At 46.8% G+C, this 19,524-nt stretch overlaps 1 protein-coding gene and 1 pseudogene across 8 annotated transcripts in view; one reads left to right on the top strand and one right to left on the bottom strand.

The window, feature by feature from the left end:
• TTLL12 (Tubulin tyrosine ligase-like 12) overlaps positions 1-19,524 on the top strand; it is a 457,993-nt gene that overhangs the window by 291,211 nt on the left and 147,258 nt on the right. For all 8 annotated transcript variants that reach the window (XM_075882498.1, XM_075882503.1, XM_075882499.1 and 5 more), the window contains one exon: positions 13,259-13,449. In XM_075882498.1, the coding sequence (XP_075738613.1) occupies positions 13,259-13,449 (191 nt within the window). The remainder of the gene's footprint in view (positions 1-13,258; positions 13,450-19,524) is intronic.
• LOC142783835 (uncharacterized) lies at positions 1,406-3,082 on the bottom strand (annotated as a pseudogene).

Genomic DNA, 19,524 nt, shown 5'->3' on the forward strand with positions numbered 1-19,524 from the left:
TCGTTGCATGCGCGCTGCAGACATTACTGGAACTGGTCTGCCGTGCCCCAGAAGGCTGGCTAATGGCTGGTGGTTCGAATAAATGACAAAACTACGCCCAAATAGTTATTTGTGGAACTTCTTCAGCCCAAAGACCACGGCGAGAGCCTCTTTTTCAATGTGAGCATAACCTTTCTCTGCTTTTCTCAGTGCCCTAGACGCATAAGCAATAGGTTTTTCCGCCTTATCAATCTTATGAAACAGAATGGCGTCCACGCCATACATGGGTGCGTCACACACCAGCCCTATCTCTTTCGTTGGGTCGTAGTATGTCAAAACGTTTCCTTCCGTCAAGCACGTTTTACTTTGCTGGAACACTTGCTCTGCCTCACAGAACCACTTGAACCCTTTTTCTTGTTTCAACACATCATACAGTGGTCTGAGTCTCGTGGCCACGTGGGGAACGAACTTAGCATATTAATTTATCAACCCTAAGTAAGCTCCTAACTGTGCCTCATTCGCAGGTGCAGGGGCCTCCGTTATAGCTTTTACTTTTTCCTCTGACGGGCGTATGCCCTTCTTGTCGCGAACGTGCCCCAAATACAGGACGGAAGTTTGAAAGAACTTACATTTCTCTTTTCTCAGTCGTATGCCTCTTTCTAGAAACCGGGACAGCACAATTTCTACTTTATGGAAACATTCTTTAAAGGTAGCTTCTGCTATCAGCACGTCTTCTAAATAGCACGCTAGCCGATCAAGTCCTTTCAGCTCGTCATCCATAACTGCCTGGAAATCGAAGGTGTACTCGTTATGCCATAGGGTAAGCGCGTAGACTTGAATAACCCCAAATGCGTGTTGATCACGACTAGCGACTGCGTTTGGGGATGCAATTCCAGCTGCTGGTATGCAGAGGACAAATCCAACACCGTGATATATTTGCAACCGGCTAGCTTTACAAACAGATCCTCAATCACAGGAAGGGGGTAATTATCAGTTCTTAGGCATGGGTTTTGGTGTCACCTTGAAATCTCCACACACCCTGACCTGGTTGTTTGGTTTCAGCACCACTACTAATGGCGTCGCTCATTCATTCTGCTGAACGGGTACTAGCACTGCGATTTCACGAGGTTCTGTAGTTCCGAAGACACTGCTTTTTTAACTGAAAATGGTACCGACAGTGCTTTACAAAAAACGGGTGTGCTATTATTATCTTTAAGCACTAGCTTAATGGTCCTGTTCTTAATTAGACCCAAAGTAGGCTCTAAAATCTTAGCATATTTTTCAAGCAGCAATGCCACTTTGTCCAAGCGAACCCCATGCACACTAGCCCAGTCTAACTTCAGTGCTGACAGCCAGTCTCGCCCCAACAGCATAGTGTTAGTACTCTCGTTTGTTTTCACGACAATTAGCGGAAGTTGTTTGTGTGGACCATTGTGCTCTATGGAAACGTTTAGCTTCCCTTTTACCGTCAGCGGACTGCCACCGTAGGCTCTAAGGGTAGGCTGGGCCAGCATTTCTTGCACAGTGACTCTGGTACAACTGACACAGACGCCCCTGTGTCAATCTGCATACGCACTCTTTTCTGGTCTAGCTTGAGGCGAATTTCGTAGAGTATGGTGCGCCCATCACAGGAATAGATATTGTACAGCACATGTTCACCCGCGTCACTTTCCTCGTCTATCACGTTCGCAGCGTCTCTACCTCTGTCCACTGGGTAGCCAGCCGGTCTGAGAACTGGCTAACCTCCCTGTTCTTTTCTCATTTATTCCTCCTCCTCCTCTACCTCTGTCCCTACTCATGTTCACTAAGTGTCCAACCCGTTTACACACCCACCCGACAACGGTAGTTGCGAAATTTGCAGATAGATGCTTCATGCTCTGAGCCGCATCGGAAACAGTGCAGTGGTTCTTGCCCCCCTGGTGCCAGCAAGCATCCCCGAAGTTTCTTCTCTCCAGCGTGGTGGGCGTTTCCCGCTATCTGTTTTGCGGTTAAGGGTGCTGATCATTCCTTGCGCCGACTTGGGCTGAAAATCCTGGCTTTCTTTCCGGGCCAACTCGATACTCCTAGCGATATCGCAGGCCCCTTTAAAAGCCAACTTGCTTGTCTTTAACAGCTCTGCTTGTGTTTCTTTGTCACAAAGTCCGGCCACAAACCCGTCGCGCAGCACGTCGTCCAGAAACGTTTTGAAATCACAGGATGTCGCCAACCGCTTCAGCTCTACAGCGAAGGCTGTCACCGCTTGCCCATCTTGTTGAAAACAACGATTGTATTTGAAACGCTCGGCAATCGCAAAAGTTTTGGGAACGTACTGCTCTTTCAGTGTCTGTACTAAGTGTGCGTACGTCTTGTTTTCCAGCTTTTTTTTGCTCCAGCAACGTTTTCAGAGTTTTGTAGGCCTTTTTTCCTATCGCCGTTATGAACACTGACACCTTCAGGTCGTCGTTCACCTGGGAGGCCTTCAGGAAGTGGTCGAACCGCTCCACGTAGGACTGATAATCTTCGTAACCGTCCTCAATAAACTGATCGAACCTTCCCAGTGTTGCCATCCTGCCTGTATAAGCGTGACGTCTTACAGGCTTCGCATGACACCACTGTGACCTTGAGCACTTTTTCTTTTTTATTCTTCGTATACCCGGCTTTTTCAGTGCAATGGCTCACGCAGGCTAGACAAGTGACGGCCTCTTGCGGCGACCTCTCTAACAACCAAGTGCACGTGTTCAAATCAGCCAATGACTGATAGGTGGGCTTACTACGAGTTATTCCACGATTTGTCGAGAGAAGAGAGAGCTATTTTCAGCTGACTTTGATAATTCTTTGTGAGTTTCTGGCTGCGTGCTGCGCTATAATATTTGGCTCGCGTGTTGTCAGGAGTCTCTACAGTATAACCTCGTTACAACGGACTCGGGTACAACGGACATTCGGATACTACGTACCAATTCGCGGCGTTATGCTGATCTCCCTATCTTTTCCATTGATTGAGCTTCGTTTACAACGGACTCGGGTACAACGGACATTCGGATATAATTGACTAAATTGTGACGCCAGCAAGGTGGTCAGGCCTCCTTTACAGCGGACTTTTCTATCACGGACATCCGAGATTCAATTGTTTCCGATTTCAGGCATCGCTAGGCATAGTTGCAGCACGGGAAAAGCACGCCGGTGGTGTCAACACAAGCGGCGGCCATTTCAGGGAGGCCGCGCTTGGCTTGGATTGATCTGGCTGCCGGGGCTGACTTCGACTTCTGTTACATTTAGCGAGCCATAATTTGCAATGATTGCAATGTTGTCAAAATAACATAAAGATAAAGGATAAAAAAATCTTAGCTAGACTCGTAACGGACAATAGTGACCACTTGCATAAAACTGTGGTCAAAGTGAAAAATAAATAGAAAGCATGCGCTTGGCAGCGGCCCCTCTCGGAATAAAAGGTTTAGTGGCGCTTATGCTCGGCCCGGCGCAGGCGCTGCTGGCTTCCTGGCGCCGTGTACTTCGCTTTGTTCAATTGGGGCAGTTGGGGCTGTTTGGCCTCATGGTTTGTCATTGTGTATCCTGTTGGCCTCTGTGCATTGCGGACGTGATCGTGGTGTGATGGAACCGATGGAGCCAAGCGCATCAGCCAACGCCGTGCGTCACAAAGCGACGAAGCGCAAGCAGATTTCCCTTAAAGACAAGCTTGATATCATCGAGCAAGTTGAGAAGGGAAAGAAGCAGGTGCACTCAGTGAAGTGCACTCAGTGAAGTCACGGTACCGCTCACGCCTTGCTGAGCGTTTGCTTTTTGACATGCAGCAGAAGCGGGATTCAGTGATAGACCTAAAATTTGCCGTGCAGGTGCTGTCAACTGTATGGGCACAGATTCAGCCAGGAATCGTAAAGAATTGCTTTAGGAAAGCAGGTTTCCGAGTTGACAGCGACTGCACAGACTGCTTGCCACAGGAAGACCAACCAGATCCTGGTGTGTTGTCAGCTGTGGAGGAGGCCTTTGGGAGCCAGCAGTTTTCGGATTACGTCACTGCAGATGATGACCTGGTCAGCTCAGAGCAGCTGACAGATGAAGAGATTGTAGCCCAAATTCGCCAAGTGCCTAATGCTGAGCAAGAAGAAGAACAAAATGAAGAAGGCAACTCGGGGATTGTCACAGAGGAGGTCACAACTTCTCAGGCGTTGGATTACATTCAAGGGCTCAAAAACTATTTTGAACAACAGGCCACGACTTCAGATGAAATGAACACACTTGTCATGATGGAGACACGTATAGTGTCTAAAGCTGTCCGCCACACAGTAGAGGCAAAGCTGACTAGCTTCTTTCAAAACATGTAATAAATCCGTTATTTGACTATGTTTGTGACTTTCAATTCTCTCCTGTTATAACAGACTCATTACGTGTTTACGTAAATGTCTGTTGTAACAGTAGATGGATTGTACAGACTCCTTTTACAACAGACCAAATCCTCTTCACTATGAAGGTCTGTTGTAACGAGGTTATACTGTATTACCAATCTGCAGCGTTTTCTGACCATGCTCAAAAGATGTTGCAAGGCCCCTTTAAGAAGGTCAGTCAGAGGACGAGCTATGTCGGCAAATTTCTTTACAAAGCCACGAAAGTATGAGCATAAGCCTATAAAACTGCGGACATCTCTCGTTGATGAAGGAATAGGAAAATTTCGCACTGCACGAACGTTTTCTGGGTCAGGTTGGATTCCTGCTGTGTTTACGAGATGTCCGAGCACGGTAATTTCACGGCGACCGAAGTGGCTGAAGGCCAGCAAAGTGAAACACTGAGAGGATAGTTCCGAGGCACTGCAGGTGACTTTCAAAAGTCTCCGAAAACACGACCACGTCATCTAGGTAACAAAGGCATGTTGACAACTTTAGGTCACGCAAGAGAGAGTTCATCATGCGCTCCAATGTAGCTGGCGCATTGCACAGTCCAAAAGGCATGACTTTGAACTGGTATAAGCCATCTGGTGTTACGAAGGCGGTATTTTTTGCAGTCCATCTCATCAACGCTGATCTGCCAATAGCCTGAACGGAGATCGATGGAAGAAAAACAGTTCGATTCGTGAAGGCAGTCAAGGGCATCACCTATTCGGGGCAGTGGGTACACATCTTTTCTGGTTATCCGGTTCAGGTGACGATAATCGACGCTGAAGTGCCACGAGTTGTCCTTTTTCTTTACTAAAACCAGTGGGGATGGCCACGGGCTACTCAATGGCTTAACGATGTGCTCGTAAATCATCTTGTCCACCTCTTTTTGTATGATGGTTCTTTCTGCAGCGGAGACGTGATATGGCCTCCTACGAATGGGGCTGGTGTCACCGGTGTTGATTCGATGGGTGAGAACAGACGTCTGTCCCAGAGGCCGCTCGTTCGAGTCAAAGATATCCCGATATGATGACAGCAGGTGACGAAGAGCTGTTGTGTGTTCCTCAGGAAGGTCAGGAGCAATCATCTTGAAAATGTTGTCCGCAGTCGATGAGGACGAAGCAATTGGCGACAAAGGTGTGCTGCTATCGAAGAGAGATGCAGTGGCCAAAGAAGCGATATCATATTCTTCCAGAGGAGAGAGACTCGTCATGGCGATGCTCTGGGAAAGCAGGTGCCTAGAAAATCCAAAAATTGATGATTGGTTTGCAAGCCCGATTCTCCTGTATTTGGAGTATGGTGCTTGGCAGGGCAATATTTCTCGTCAGAACCAGGTCAGTGAGCCTCGTTCTCTTTACGGCAACAATATCAACGGAAATTGTGCCAAACTGCATCAAAGTCGGATTTGGGAGCGTCTATTACCACCAATAGCCATGCTGGTGCGTCAATACGTGTGCACCTTGTTCTTGGGGCCACCAAAGTCACAATCATGTACCTATTTAATTTCGCTGAATAAACTGCAGTTTCGCGTGCGTCCTAAAATCAACAATGCTATGTTTGGGGCCGACGCAACTGTGTTGTACAAGTCCGCTTAATGGCGAAACGTGCTCTCCGCAGGGGCTCAAAATGTCTAGTCCAATAGGTAGCGTGAAACTGGCGACGATTCATCGGCGGACATCGTCCATTCCAGGACCGCTGCTGATAGTTCGTTTGAAGAGTTGTGCGGCATGTAATAAAGCAATTTTCACTAATAACTACACCCGTGCCACTAGAATGTCACTCACGTCTATGTCTGGACATCGCAATCTAATTTCCTGTGCTTCACGTCCTCACAAGAACACGTAAATGATGGGAACGCATTGACACTTTTTCTTTACTGTGCTTTATCTATGGATCATCATACAGAAGAGCTGTTTCGTAGTTCCTTCCACCAGCACATCTGCAATCGCTGGTGGTAAAACTTCCTAAAAAAACCTTACCCTTTCGAACTCGAGGTTGCTAGGATGCAAGTTGAGAATTCTCGCGTGCTTTCTTTTTAAATGTCATCTCATTTATAAAAGCATGCCTCTTGGTCAGAGCAGCCGCGATTCGGTTTTAATACGCGCAGCTGTAGTGAGGCCATCGCTGGCGGCTCTGGTGTCAAAAGGCCTGTGAAGCGGCTACGCCTTGTTACATGTCCGCCTCTCACTTTCCAGGGTCAATAGCTGATGGTAAAAAAAAAAAAAGGGGGGGACATCATGGCATCACATTTATTGCTTCGTTTTGAAGGGAGGTGTGGAGGGGACACTGCTGTGTCACTTGAAATAGCTGGCGCGCGATATCTCGAAGCATAATGAGACTGCTTGTCAACTTTTTGTGCTACTAACATCTGCTTCCTGTTTAGATAACCTACAGCAAGACAGCTTCGGCAATTGTTTCTTTAGTTGGCATTTTTTTTTCAGTTACGCGATATCGGATCTAAAATAAGATACATTTGCGATACCAACAAACTGTATTGTTATGCTAAATAATAAGGCTTTACGTCATCCGTGACAAGTGCTAGCAGCGGGGTTGTAATTGTAGCGTTAACTACACTGGCCTCGCTGAGCCAATTTCGCGTGGCACTGGTCTGCACATGCACAATGATACTCCGCCGCCGCCGGTGTGCGCACAATTCGATGCGCTGCACAGACAATCAGAGGTGTCACGCACTGGAGCCGGCACCTCCCTCGCACTCGGCCGCGGCCGCGCGCGACTCACCGCCGCCGGTGTGCACTTTCCAGACGAGTGCCGTCATAGCTTTGGTAGACATATGGACGCTGACGCTCACACCTTCCCTGCGCAGTCGCCATCTGACACTGCGCTGGAGCCGCTTGATAGCTCTTCTGACTGGCGTTTGCCCGGCAAAATAAATGTACATGTGCCACATAATACGTATACCGTGTGTGTCATTGGAACATGTAAGCATGATATCTGGAAAGCTAAGAATAATCAGCTGAACCTTTGCTAACGCTACGTATATCCTGGCATAGCTGAGCTAGGCCAGGATATATGTAGCGATATAGGCCATTGCCTTTTTTTTTTTTTTTTAAGGTCCGCGCACTCGCAAAAACTTGCTGCACACGCTGTGTTCGATATTGGGTGACGTGGGTGACTCGAGACCCCCAAACATTCCTTGCACGCCGATGCAGGTACAGATGGAATCAGACTTGTCTAGAGTGCTAAGCCAGCCATTCCAGCTGGCGTTTTCTTCAGAAATATCTAAAGAGAGACGCTGTACTGCGTGCTAGGCCCTTGTGCTGTAATGTAAGCATTACAGCACAAGGGCCAAATGAATGGATTAACTAATAACCAAGTGATGGAGCCGTCCTTAGAGTTGTTTGCAGCAAATTTGACCTGATTGTTTACATCATGCTGTTCTATTTTTTTGTTTGTTTGTTTGGTTTATGCAATCTTGAGTGCCAACATTGTGAAAATTATATCTGTAACCACCCTGCTAAAATCTCTGTAATAGGGATTGCAGTATGAATAAATAAATAAATAAATAAATAAGAAGCCGCGACTAACAACAGTGTCGACAGGCACACGCTCCGCTGCTCTATACTAGTGTGATTCTATCTGTACAACTTGAACGGCACCAACTAATCGAATGGACCTCTGAAATGGCGCTACTATGATGTGGCCGCCTTGTGATCAAGGCTCAGTGCATACCCTTATGTGGCCGCTTTAGAAAGTGAAGCCCTTTCTGCACAGTCTGTTTGTGTTGAGAATACAGGCATTGGTACGAGGTATAGAAGAGTATACTAGTCGTAAATAGCGCGTGCCTCAGCAATTACACCCTTAGAGTCAAAGCTTATAATAACCCCCCCCACCCCCCACCCCCCGTCCATCGCGTTCCTAGCTCGATCCTTCCTGTGCCTTGGACATGGGCGGCATGTTCCTCTCTGCTTGAGTAACAATCAATGAAAGCCTGTCATGTGGGGTGATGTTATGGCATCGGCCCTCAGTGCAAAGGAGATAGCCCGGCTCTTATCTCTGCTTTAGCCGCCTCTGTCGCCCCTGCTCTGCTCCCACACTTTTACCCGCCTGTAAAACACCACGCACTGGGGAATGTTATTCATTGGGTCATTAAAAAAAAAACATGACAGCCAGGAGGGGGTGGAGAGGGCACATAGGGAACGTGCTCCCCCACCTCTGATATTTTTTTTCCCCATGGCATATATAGCGCAAAATGATCTTTTGCCTGCCCATACCCCCTTCAGATCAAGGTGCGCCCCCTCCACATTTTTTTTATTTCTGGCTACACCCCTGACAACGGCAAAAACCAGTCGAGAATGTTCATATACACTCAAACCTCAATATAACGAACCCGGATAAAACGAAATATCCGTTATAACGAAGTGAATGAAAAATAGTCTTGCAGTAGATATAGTGTTAGGAATAAATGTTTATAACAAATTTTTGGATATAACAAACTTAATTTCATATAAGATGCAACTTTGTTATAATGAGGTCTGAGTGTAGTTGCTATCTCAATAAAAACAAAATTGATCTTGCCTTCGAGTTGTCTTAAGCGTATGCATATGGTACCCTGTGAGATTTTTTTTATGCACTGCTTTCTAGAAGACAAGGTAGGGGGTTTTGGAGTATAGACAGAACGCCCTAGCCACATAAAGTATTGCTACAAAAGGAAAATGAAGTTTTTTAAATTGTGTAGTTTCAGCACAGCAATGAGTGCTGGAAGAGATTGGCTTTCTGAGACTAGGTGAATGACGTCATATTACGCCCAGCAGTCTAATCAGCTGTGAAGAAAAAGCACCTTATTTTTCTCTTAATGTCATCTTAGGGAAATGCACTTGGGACTGTGTGAGTCTCTGGCATTGTACGTCACAGCGTTTGTCTAACATATCTGCTGGTAACCACATGGGTATATGCACGCACGCACGGCATCGAAAATGAAGAGCGAACGACACGGACACAGACACAGTTACCACGAAACTATTCGATGAAGTGCCCTCCAAATGCAGCGCGGCCCCACGTATGTGGCGCTAACTAAAAGCATGGCATTGTCAATGCGCAAAAGTAGGTTTTTGTTTGTTTGTTTGTTTGGAGGGGGCGGGGGCACATGTTTGTTTGTTTGGAGGGGGCGGGGGCACAGACATGCACGCTGCGCCTCACATGCACGCTGCGCCTCACGCGGCGCAGCGTGCATGTCTGCCACCACGGCTTCGCACTTCGGCGACGGCGGGGCAGCGGGGGAAGATGCATGTTCGTACCAAAATGCCGAAATGCGGTGCAAAATTCCAAGATTGTCCATGAGCAAAATTCATTATTTCAAGGTTGTCTCCTGCAGTTACATTGTTACATAGAGGTCGCAAATACATATGCTCCTATGAAGCGACAGCGGGGAATCGAAAACCTTCGTTATATCCAAGGATTCGTTATACGGAGGTTCGTTTTAAGCAGGTTCAACTGTATCCACAATTCGATCTCGAAATACTTCGAGATAAAGGGAAAATAACACATGGGACATAACGGAAAAGGTTCGGTGCCATAGAAAATTTCGACTTCGTCGATTTTTCGAGATATGCAAGTTCGAGTTAACGAAGTATTGCTGTACATCCATGCATGTGACAGTCAAAACATTGAGAAGGGTGACAAAATGGCAAAGATCAGGCCTCTACAATAGCTCTGTTCAGCAGTGCGGAATTTTTCTCAAAGAATCGGAGCGTGGGACGACCAAATGGTGCCATATTTTGGCAGGCAGTGCTGCAAGATGTTTACAAGAAAAGAACCATTATGCCTTGGTTTCAAGAAATTGGTCATTTGCTCTTCATCAGGGCACCGTTTCAACATTGGTATCTACCGTGGCAAAAACGATAGAAAAAGCACAAATGTACCGCTTGCAAAGTGCTTGCAACATGCGTTGTTTTGAAGAATGCTCTGAAATGTCCCGATGTGTTGATAGACCGTGTAATTTTTATGGACAATTTTTTCACATCACATGCAAGAGCTGAAAAAGCGTGGATTCAGGGCCACTGGGAACTGTAAGGGAGGTCAGGCTGAAGAAGTACCCACCTTTGGATTCGAAAGAATTAGTCATTCAAAGCAGGGGATCTTTCGATTTTATGTGGTATGACGACGTGCTTACTGTGAAATGGAATGACAATAAGTGTGTTTGCATTGCCACAATCTCTGATGGCATTTACTTGACTGCCACAGTCACTCGCTGCTCCAAAAAGAGTGAAAGCAAGTTTCGGTGCCTCAACCCAAACTTAGCCAAGCCCAATGCATTCAAAGCCTTAGATTACAAACAGGCACCTACACTAATCCCGTACTTATGGAACACATTTACCCCTATTTGTATATGACCAACATGTGCAAGTATTGCTGTGATAATCAATCAATCATCTATTTTTGCACAAGCATGATAGTTACCATTGGGGGTTATACAGATACAAAGGGAGGTCCCAAAGTCAACAGACTGTACAGGCGACTACCCATAAGGAATGAGTAACAAAAGTATGTACAACGCAGCTAAATATGAGCTCAAACTAAACGCTAACAAAAGAAATATACCACTAACATGATTTGATTATAAAATAGGGCTAAAGTAATGATTATGCGGAGTACAAGTAAAATCGAAGGTTAAACTTGAATGCGTAAAATGAGAGAGAGTCCTAATATGGCATGCTAATGAGTCCCAAAGTTGTGTGAAGTTAGTAGAGAATTTACCGTAATTAGTTCTGGGTTTCAGTAATAAATAGCAATTGCTGGAAGCCAAATGGGTAGACATACCTGTTTGGCAATATGGCCACACTAGCGCATAATTTCTGGGAGTGTCCAGCACTAATTGCCAAAATGAGAGATGCGGCCTTCAATGAGGACCTTCGGGTGCATTGGTGCACCGCGCTGCTCACCTCAAGATTACATAATCAACTCTGGGCGATCCAGCAGGCCAAGAAAGCTGCGAATAGACATGGTCTCTCGGCCAACTCCTAGGTGGGAACCCAGCCCGGTAACCCGCGAGAACTGAATGAAGTTAATTATTCATTCACTCTTTTTTTTTATACCATTATGCGCATCTTCACTTTTTAGTTGGCATTTGTGGTGTCCTAACTTTGTTCTTGGGTTCGTACGCTTTGTCTGTTTTAGAATGATATTTTTTCCAGTTTTCATGTATACTATATGCAAAATGAAAAGTCTGAAATAAATTTTTTTCTTGGTACTAAACAGGGTTAAAGTAGTGTTACACGACACGCGTGCCCAAGCACATAGCTTAAGATGCCTACTGCGATAAGTCATGCTGGTGCGTTCGTCTGTGGCCACCATCTTGCCTTTGTTCTTTCTCTGTGCTTACCCGCAAAGGCATCGCCGCAGATGTAAGAATTATTGATCGTTTTAATCTCTAGTACAATTAAAGCCGGTGTATATTTAGGGTTTCCATGGGACAGACTTGAAAAAGAGCCAGATTTCAAGGTAAATGTAGTCTTAGTAGCCATAGATATATCACCAAGTTAGTGGCCATATAAAATAAAGTGGTATTATGACTCAAGTGTTTATCAGTTACACTTAATTATTAATTACACTTAATATAATTACACTTAATATAATTTGTATTGTGTAAAAACATAAATACAAGAGCATGAATCTACCTTCTAACTTGATGTTTGAGCCATGGAACAGTGTCAGACTATTTATTTAGTTATTTTACTATTAATTTATTTGTTCATTTATTTTTGTATTTGTATACAACAAGGCTAAAATCATTATAGAGGAAATTGGATAAAGCTCGACGAGAAAAAAGCAACAAATTACAGTGGTTAAACATTAACTGTAAAGAGTTCTTTCAATAAATTATGCAGTAGTAATTACTGCCTCATGAAAGTGATGATTATCACCATACGAGTGGTAATTTCACTCATTTGCTGTGCTAGGTAGAGAAGCTTCGAGTCTCACTGAGTGGGATGCATAGCAATGGCCGAAGTGATGGGACATAGCAATGACTAAAGTGATGGGACATGTAGTGCAGTAATAAAACATATATGCTGTAAATGGTGCTAAAATGGTAAATTCTACAAAATGATTTCATGTGGCAGAAATTTTGATTCTTTGTTAAAGATCAAAAGAAAAAAAACTATATTTAGTTGCTGTTAAGCTAGCAATGCATTTGAGATTATAATATTACACTCCCATTCAATAAAAACAGAAATATTCATTTTTATTGATGCGACTTTTCATAGATATATATCGACTACGCACGAATTGACTACGCATGACTACGCATGAATGAATGAAAAAGCATTTGGAAGTTTACTTTGTGCTTGTTCTGTTAACACTGTGTCCTGTGTTTCTTGTAATCTGTCCCTACTGTAAGCACATCACAAAAATCAATGAAAGCACATTATAACCTGACAGATGTGTACCTCGCTTATCTGCATAATAGACGAATGATGGTGTGGAGCTGTCCTACTTTACAAAAATCATGATTTTGTGGATTGTCAATACCTTGTTAAAAGTTCAAACTTTGAACAGAGTTGGTGCTGCCCAAACATGAAACTGAACCTGGGATTCGCATCAGGCAGTATTGTAATCGTCTTAAGTGTTGCATCAGTTCCAAAGGGACCTTCATTGTGGCCCTGCTGTTTAAAGATCTGGAAAGTGCTCAACCATGGTCACTCCACCATCGATAAAAAAGACTATACTCCTTTGGAATGTGGTTTGAAGGAAAAGTCGGTTTCGATTGCGCATTAAAATGCGTGCTTATCCGGAAATTCACTGAAGAGAAGCTATCATAAGATGTAAATGCCATGGTTATTGTAGCAGTATGTTCACCTAGAAACTCTGTTTCAAAGTAAAATAGTCCATAATGCAAACTCCTTCCCTCTTGTATCCAAAGAAAATGACTGACAATGAGAAGGCTTGTGCGCGTGCAGAGTGGGCGGAAAGAAGAGACTGAGCCTGACCCTGGTGCGACAGTGAGAGACGTGCCGAGAGATCGTAAGCTGCGTGTCTACTCGGATTACGGGCAGGTGCGGCAATGCCTGACGCACCCGTCCTTTGAGTTGGTTGATGAGGAGAAGGACGCCGACGTGCTATGGCTCAACTACCACTTCAAACAGTACAGGTGGGCACCTTCCACACAGACCTTTGTGAGACATCCTGCTTGATAGCGGCATTGAATGGGTGCAATGAAGTCCACATATCGGGGGAGCTGTTCTCAACGTATCTGCCTTGTGGACATTCGGCAGAGCGCATTCGGTTACTTGCCAAAGCAGCGGACCATGGCGTCCTGGTGCTCTTGACCACGTTTACGCACCAAGCTTGCCACCACATTCTAGTGTAAAGAGAAAGAAAGTAGATTAAATGGGCAGTAACGTTGACAAGTCTGAGCACGTGTCAAGCTGTTTGAGAACGATGTGCGAAATGCATGCTTACCTTCCAGGTGCGTTAGTTGGGCAGCCGCATTAAACCTAATTCAAGGGCTGATGTGATTATAGTTTATGCACAGCTTGCAACATCTGCGTCCAAAAACTCTTGGGGCAGTATTTGTTGCATTTATATACTTTCCATCCCCCTCATTTTTGTCGATAGTTGTGAAAGCTTCGCAACATTAAAAATATGTTGTAAAAGAAAGATTGGAAACGGAGTGCTCAATCAATCAATGCAGAAAAAAGTGCACAGTCCATGAGGTGGACGCATCAAGGATCGGGCTCCTGGCGACATGTTTTGTCTATCCACTCCAGTAAGAATTCAGAAATTTAATTTGCGTAAATTCAAGTTATTGCGATTCAGTGTACAGAATGAAGTCCCAGAATGAGAGACTGAATGGGGACCTCCTGTACAGGGTGAACATGGAAAAAATACAACTTTAGCATCAAGAGGAAGGAAGAAACATTGCAATATGCATTTTGAGAGCAGTGGCTATATACAATTCAGATACATAATACAGTAAAACCTCAATAATTCGAACTTGGTTATCTTAAAATCCTGCTTAGTTCGAAATATTTCTGCAGTCCCGTATATTGCAATGGAAGTCTGAGCGGATGATTTGAAGACCAGTCCGGTTAAATCAGAAACTTTGGGTGCTATGGTACAGATTTCCAATCCTGATTTCACCCCAAATTCGTGGAAACGATGGCCCTTAAGAGCCACAAGGCAATGAAATGTAGGATACTAATGAGTGGCAGCTGAACCACCACAGCCTCGCGACTTCCTGTGCAAAAAAAGGGGAAAAAGGGGGGGGGGGGGGGTCCCAATGTCAACCAAAATGTGTGCCTGTGGAAAACAAGGCATGGTTCACTGCAACACAGAGGTGACATGCGGGCAGCATATTGCATGTTTCTTGCAATGTCAACATGTCATGATTTAGCCATTTTTTCTGGAACTGTAAAGAATATAATGAAGGACAGTTTCGCAGAATGTATGTGAACTTTCTATTGCCGGTTGCTCCAGCAACTTGAACACTTGCACGGCTGGTGGAGTTTTTGCCTGCAGTGCCTATTTTGAAAACTAAGTACGAAATTTTCACTGATCATGTTTTCCAGTTAAAACACATCACGAATTTCATTATACTAGCCTTTATGAAATTCTATATTTTACCAGAAAGAATAGGCGAATGGTCACATCATGACATGCTGATGCAGCGAGGTGCAGGCGACAGCCCGCGTGTCACTGTTGCAATGCAGTGAAGATCTCTGATTTCCTGCAGGCACGCAGTTAAGATAATCGCAACTGTTGTAGCCTCGACGGACGAGCAGAGACAGAGTGGCCGGGAACGAAGAACAGCAAACGGTTTGTTAGTGCATGGCTACTGTGCAGGAAAGAAGTGTCGCCTGAAGGCGGAGCTCAAACAGTGTACGCAGCACCTGGCAGAAAATTTAACATAGTTTATTTATGCGATCATTACGTTTTACGACCCCATCAGGGAAGAGGTCTCCGAAGCAGGGAAGGTGCAGTGCGTGCTGGGGCAGATGCACTCTCAGCTGCAAGATTTGGTGGAGGGGCATGCCTACAATGACTTCGCCGAGTTGGTGAAGGCAACGACGGCTTAATTGACATCGCCTCCAGCACAGACCACTGCCACTTTCGAGCAACCAAGTAGTCGGAGATCTGGCGTTCCACCCTAGCCCGGCCCTCAATTATTGCTCACTGCCGCAGCCGAACACTATGGCGATGTCATCGTTCGCTTCGTTTGCTGCTGCCTCACCGGTGTCGCCGACTTATCACTGGCCACTTCATCCAGCTGTGCCGGACCCGTCATACTGCCGGGACCGGCAGTACTCTGGTGACAAAGCGCCTCCGTTCTGACTCTACGGGCCGGGACCATAGCCGCGGCAGGAGCCCATGAGGGGAGCAACGCGTGTGCAGGGCCATCGCTGTGATGGATTCGGCCACATTTCTTGTAACTGTGCGATGGGTCGAAGAATGGGGCCACCCGTTTGCTTCTGGTGCCAGCGATCGGGTCACTAGCGAGCACAGTGCCCGGGAACCAGTGGCAGTAGGTGCTACGGCAGTGCGCATCAAGTAGCGACCTCAGCCGGTGGCAAAGAGCCCCTTATGGATGTTCCTATCGGGCCGTCGACGTTCAAGGCCTTGCTAAACACAGGCTCAAGTGTAAGCTTCTTCGGACCTCATGCCGCTGCGGCGGCCCAAGCTTCTGGAGCCAAACCCAAAGTGGACGTACGCGTGCTGCATTTGGCATCAGGCTGGTCGCAGTCGACCAGGTCTCTAAGTGTCAGATCGAGTGGGCTGCCGGTTGCTGCAGACAGCAGTTTTGTGCGTTCCTGACCTGTGCGGCGACGTTGTCCTTGGTAGGGATATCCTGACGGTGAGTGGAATTTCTCTGCACGTGTCACTTGGTGGCTGGACTGTCGGCACAGAACCACAAAGAATTGTGCCCTTTGTGAAGGCCGTTAAGGAACAGCCAGAGGAGACAGTTTGGAGACAGTTTGCGCTGCATTTTGGCTGAGGGTGATGCCAGTGTGTGTGCCAGTGTGCCGGACGCGACTGCAACCTGCAACGTGATCATTCCCGGCCACTCGTCGGACCTAGACCCACGCATGAAACACGTTTTAGAAGAGTTTAGTGAAATCTTCACCAATACTCCGAGCGGCACAACCCTGGCAGAGTATCGCATAGACACGGGAGACAACCCAGTTGTTCCATGCAAACTGCGACCAGTGAATGCCAAGAAGCAGGTCATCATGGACAACTGTATTCACGACCTGTTGGCACAGAACCTCATTCGCCCTAGCCAAAGTCAGCATGCCAGTGCTCCAGTCCTGGTTGATAAGTCTGGTGGCTACCGCAAGGCTGTGGATTGCCACTAGCTGAATGCACGCACTAAGGTGCCAGTATACCCCATGCCCAGGACTGATTGGTTGCTGGCACAGCTGGGACGTGCCAGGTGGTTCTCAACTTTTGATCTTTCACAGGGTTTGTTTCAAATCCCTGTTCAAGAGCAGAATATTCCAAAGACAGCGTTCATTCACCATCGAAGAACCTTCGAGTTCATGAGAATGCCTTTTGAAGTTGCCAGAGGTCCTGCCACGTTCCGGACCCTGATGGACCGACTACTGGAGAGAATCAATCATCAGTTTGCCATGGTGTTCCTCGATGATGTCCCGGTGTATTCGAAGACCCTAGAGGATCATTTCAAGCATGTTCGGGAGGTGTTGAAGCAGATAAGTTCGGCACAGCTGACCATTAACACAGAGAAAATGCACGTGTGCTGTCAATACCTGAAGTTCCTTGGCCATGAAATATCGCCCGGGCAGTATAGGCCGGACAAGGAAAAAGTGCGTGCGGTGCTGGACTATCCTCAACCAACAACACTCAAACATCTGCAGGCCTTCGTGGAACTAGCAGGCTATTACAAAGGGTTCATACCTCAGTTTTCTATCACTGTGCGTCCATTCACAGAACTCCTTAGGAAAAACTAGAGCAGCGCTCTACAGTGCAAGATTGGGAGTGTCTGGCTGTGGTGTGGGCAGTGGACAAGTTCGAACCATACCTTGAGTTCACCAAGTTTGAGATCCACTGTGATCACTCCTTACTGTCCTGGATGTTCACCACAGAACAGGCTTCACCACATGTAAAGCGTTAAGTTTTGTGGCTGCAAGGTTTCAACTGCAGAATCAAGCAGAGATGGGGTCTTGCAAATGTGCCAGCCGACGCTTTGAGCAGAGCTCCCCTTCACAACCAGGAAGTTCCATGCCCAAGTCTACACGAGACGCTGTTTCCTATGGCTGTTCCAGAGCCCAGCCCACAAATCAGCTTTAAGGCAGCTGCTGTAGCATCTGAAGTGGACGACATTACTGTCTTGAATAATGCAGGGCTCTTCGCCCAGGAACAAAGCAGGACCCCATATTGTCAAAACCACTAACTGTGATGAAGGGAGGGAAGCTTCCGCCCACTGACAGTGATTGACCTTGATCAAAGACCTGGCCGAGACGATTGAGATGGAAAAGAGTGGGTTGCTTGTACAGCACCGAGGGAATAGTAAAGTTAGTAAAGTACCTTGGCTACTAAATCATTTCTGCATCTTGGTCCTGCAACTGTGCCATGATCACCTGATTAGCGGCTACTTCGGCTTTTTTAAGACCCTCAAACGCATTTCTCAGAATTTCGTGTGGCTGGGTATGGGCTCGTACATATCCAAGTATGTGGGATGCTGCCAGGTTTGTCAGCACACCAAAGCCCATTGCCAGAAGCCAGAAGGGCTGATGAGCAGCCAATGGGCCACTGCCCCCATGGAACAGCTCAGCAGGGACATAATTGGGCCCTTGCCTATGACGCCTAGACGCCACAAATACCTTCTCGTGGTGATTGACAAGTTCACCAAGTTCATTGAACTTTTCCCATTACGGGCAGCAAACAGCAAGAGTGTGGTGGCCTGCATGATCCAGGTTTTTTGCAGGCATGGCACACCTGTCTCCATTTCAAGTGATAATGGAAAGCCCTTTGTAAGCAGGTTGTGGAAGAGCCTCCTTGAACACTGGGGCATACAAAACCGACACAGTTCCGTACCTCCTTGCCGGGCAAATGGTAGAGCGCCGTAATGGCACTATCAAGTAGTGCCTTAAGGCCTATTGTTCTAACCACAAAGACTGGGACCAGCACATCCCAGAAATTGCCCTGGCCATGCGCACGGCTGAAAGCGTGGTCACGGGCTACACGCCTGCCTTCCTTTGTTATGGCTGGGAGATGAGAACCCCATAGACATAGGCTGAAGCCAAAGACGACGCAGAGCCTCCTGCGACAGCGTACCGTGCATGTGCTACTGAGGTTTCCAAGTGTCTGCAGGAGGTGCTTGACTTCTTCAGGGCACACCACGACCACATGTGGCGCGCCCAGAAGACTCGCTATGACTAGCACAGGCGGCCACTGACAATACAGGGGGGTGACCTTGTTCTGCTCGAAAGCCACTCCCTCGGCGATGCCACCAAGAATTTCTCCTCGAAGCTCGCACCCCGGCATTTGGGTCCCTATCGGGCAGTGAGACGTGTAGGACAGAATGACTTCGTTCGAGTGGACCCCAATACACCATGATGTGGGACACGCAGACTCTCTACCATGAAGCTGCAGGCGATCTGTAGTAGTGGCTTCACATTTTGATGGGGGGGGGGGGGGGGGGGTCTGTGAGGGCGGCCGAGAGAGGGCGTAACGTGACGGCACCATCATCATCATCATCGGGACTTGGCCGAGAAAGGGCACTACATGATGGCACCATCATCATCATCGGGACGGGTAGAGGATTGTTGGCCTTGCGTGTGTGGAAAAGGGGGAGTTCGTAGTGGTTGTGGAGAGTAGCAAGATGAAGTGATGTGTTGTGCGTGATTGAGGGAGGGTTAGCGCGTGACAACGTAAGACTGAAAATCTTCATCACCGTCCTCGACGAACTGATTGAACCTTCCCAACATCGCCATCCTGTCTGTATCTTCACAGTGCTTTGGGACTGCTGCTAATTTAGCCCAGCGGAATTCGAATCCTATCCTCGTCGCCAGTTTGTTGTAGCTTAGAGCGGCGAGCAGAGACAGAGTGGCTGTGAACGAAGAACAGCAAATGGTACAAGACTACGGAGCAGGAAAGAACTCTGACCGCCCGGTTCAGAGCGCTTATATAGCCATGATGCACCGGCGCTATCAGCGTGACGTCACACTAGCTTCGCATGACACTACAACAACTGCTTCCCTTTTTT

Source organism: Rhipicephalus microplus, unplaced genomic scaffold, assembly GCF_043290135.1.
Source record: "Rhipicephalus microplus isolate Deutch F79 unplaced genomic scaffold, USDA_Rmic scaffold_12, whole genome shotgun sequence".
NCBI classification, from domain to species: domain Eukaryota; kingdom Metazoa; phylum Arthropoda; class Arachnida; order Ixodida; family Ixodidae; genus Rhipicephalus; species Rhipicephalus microplus.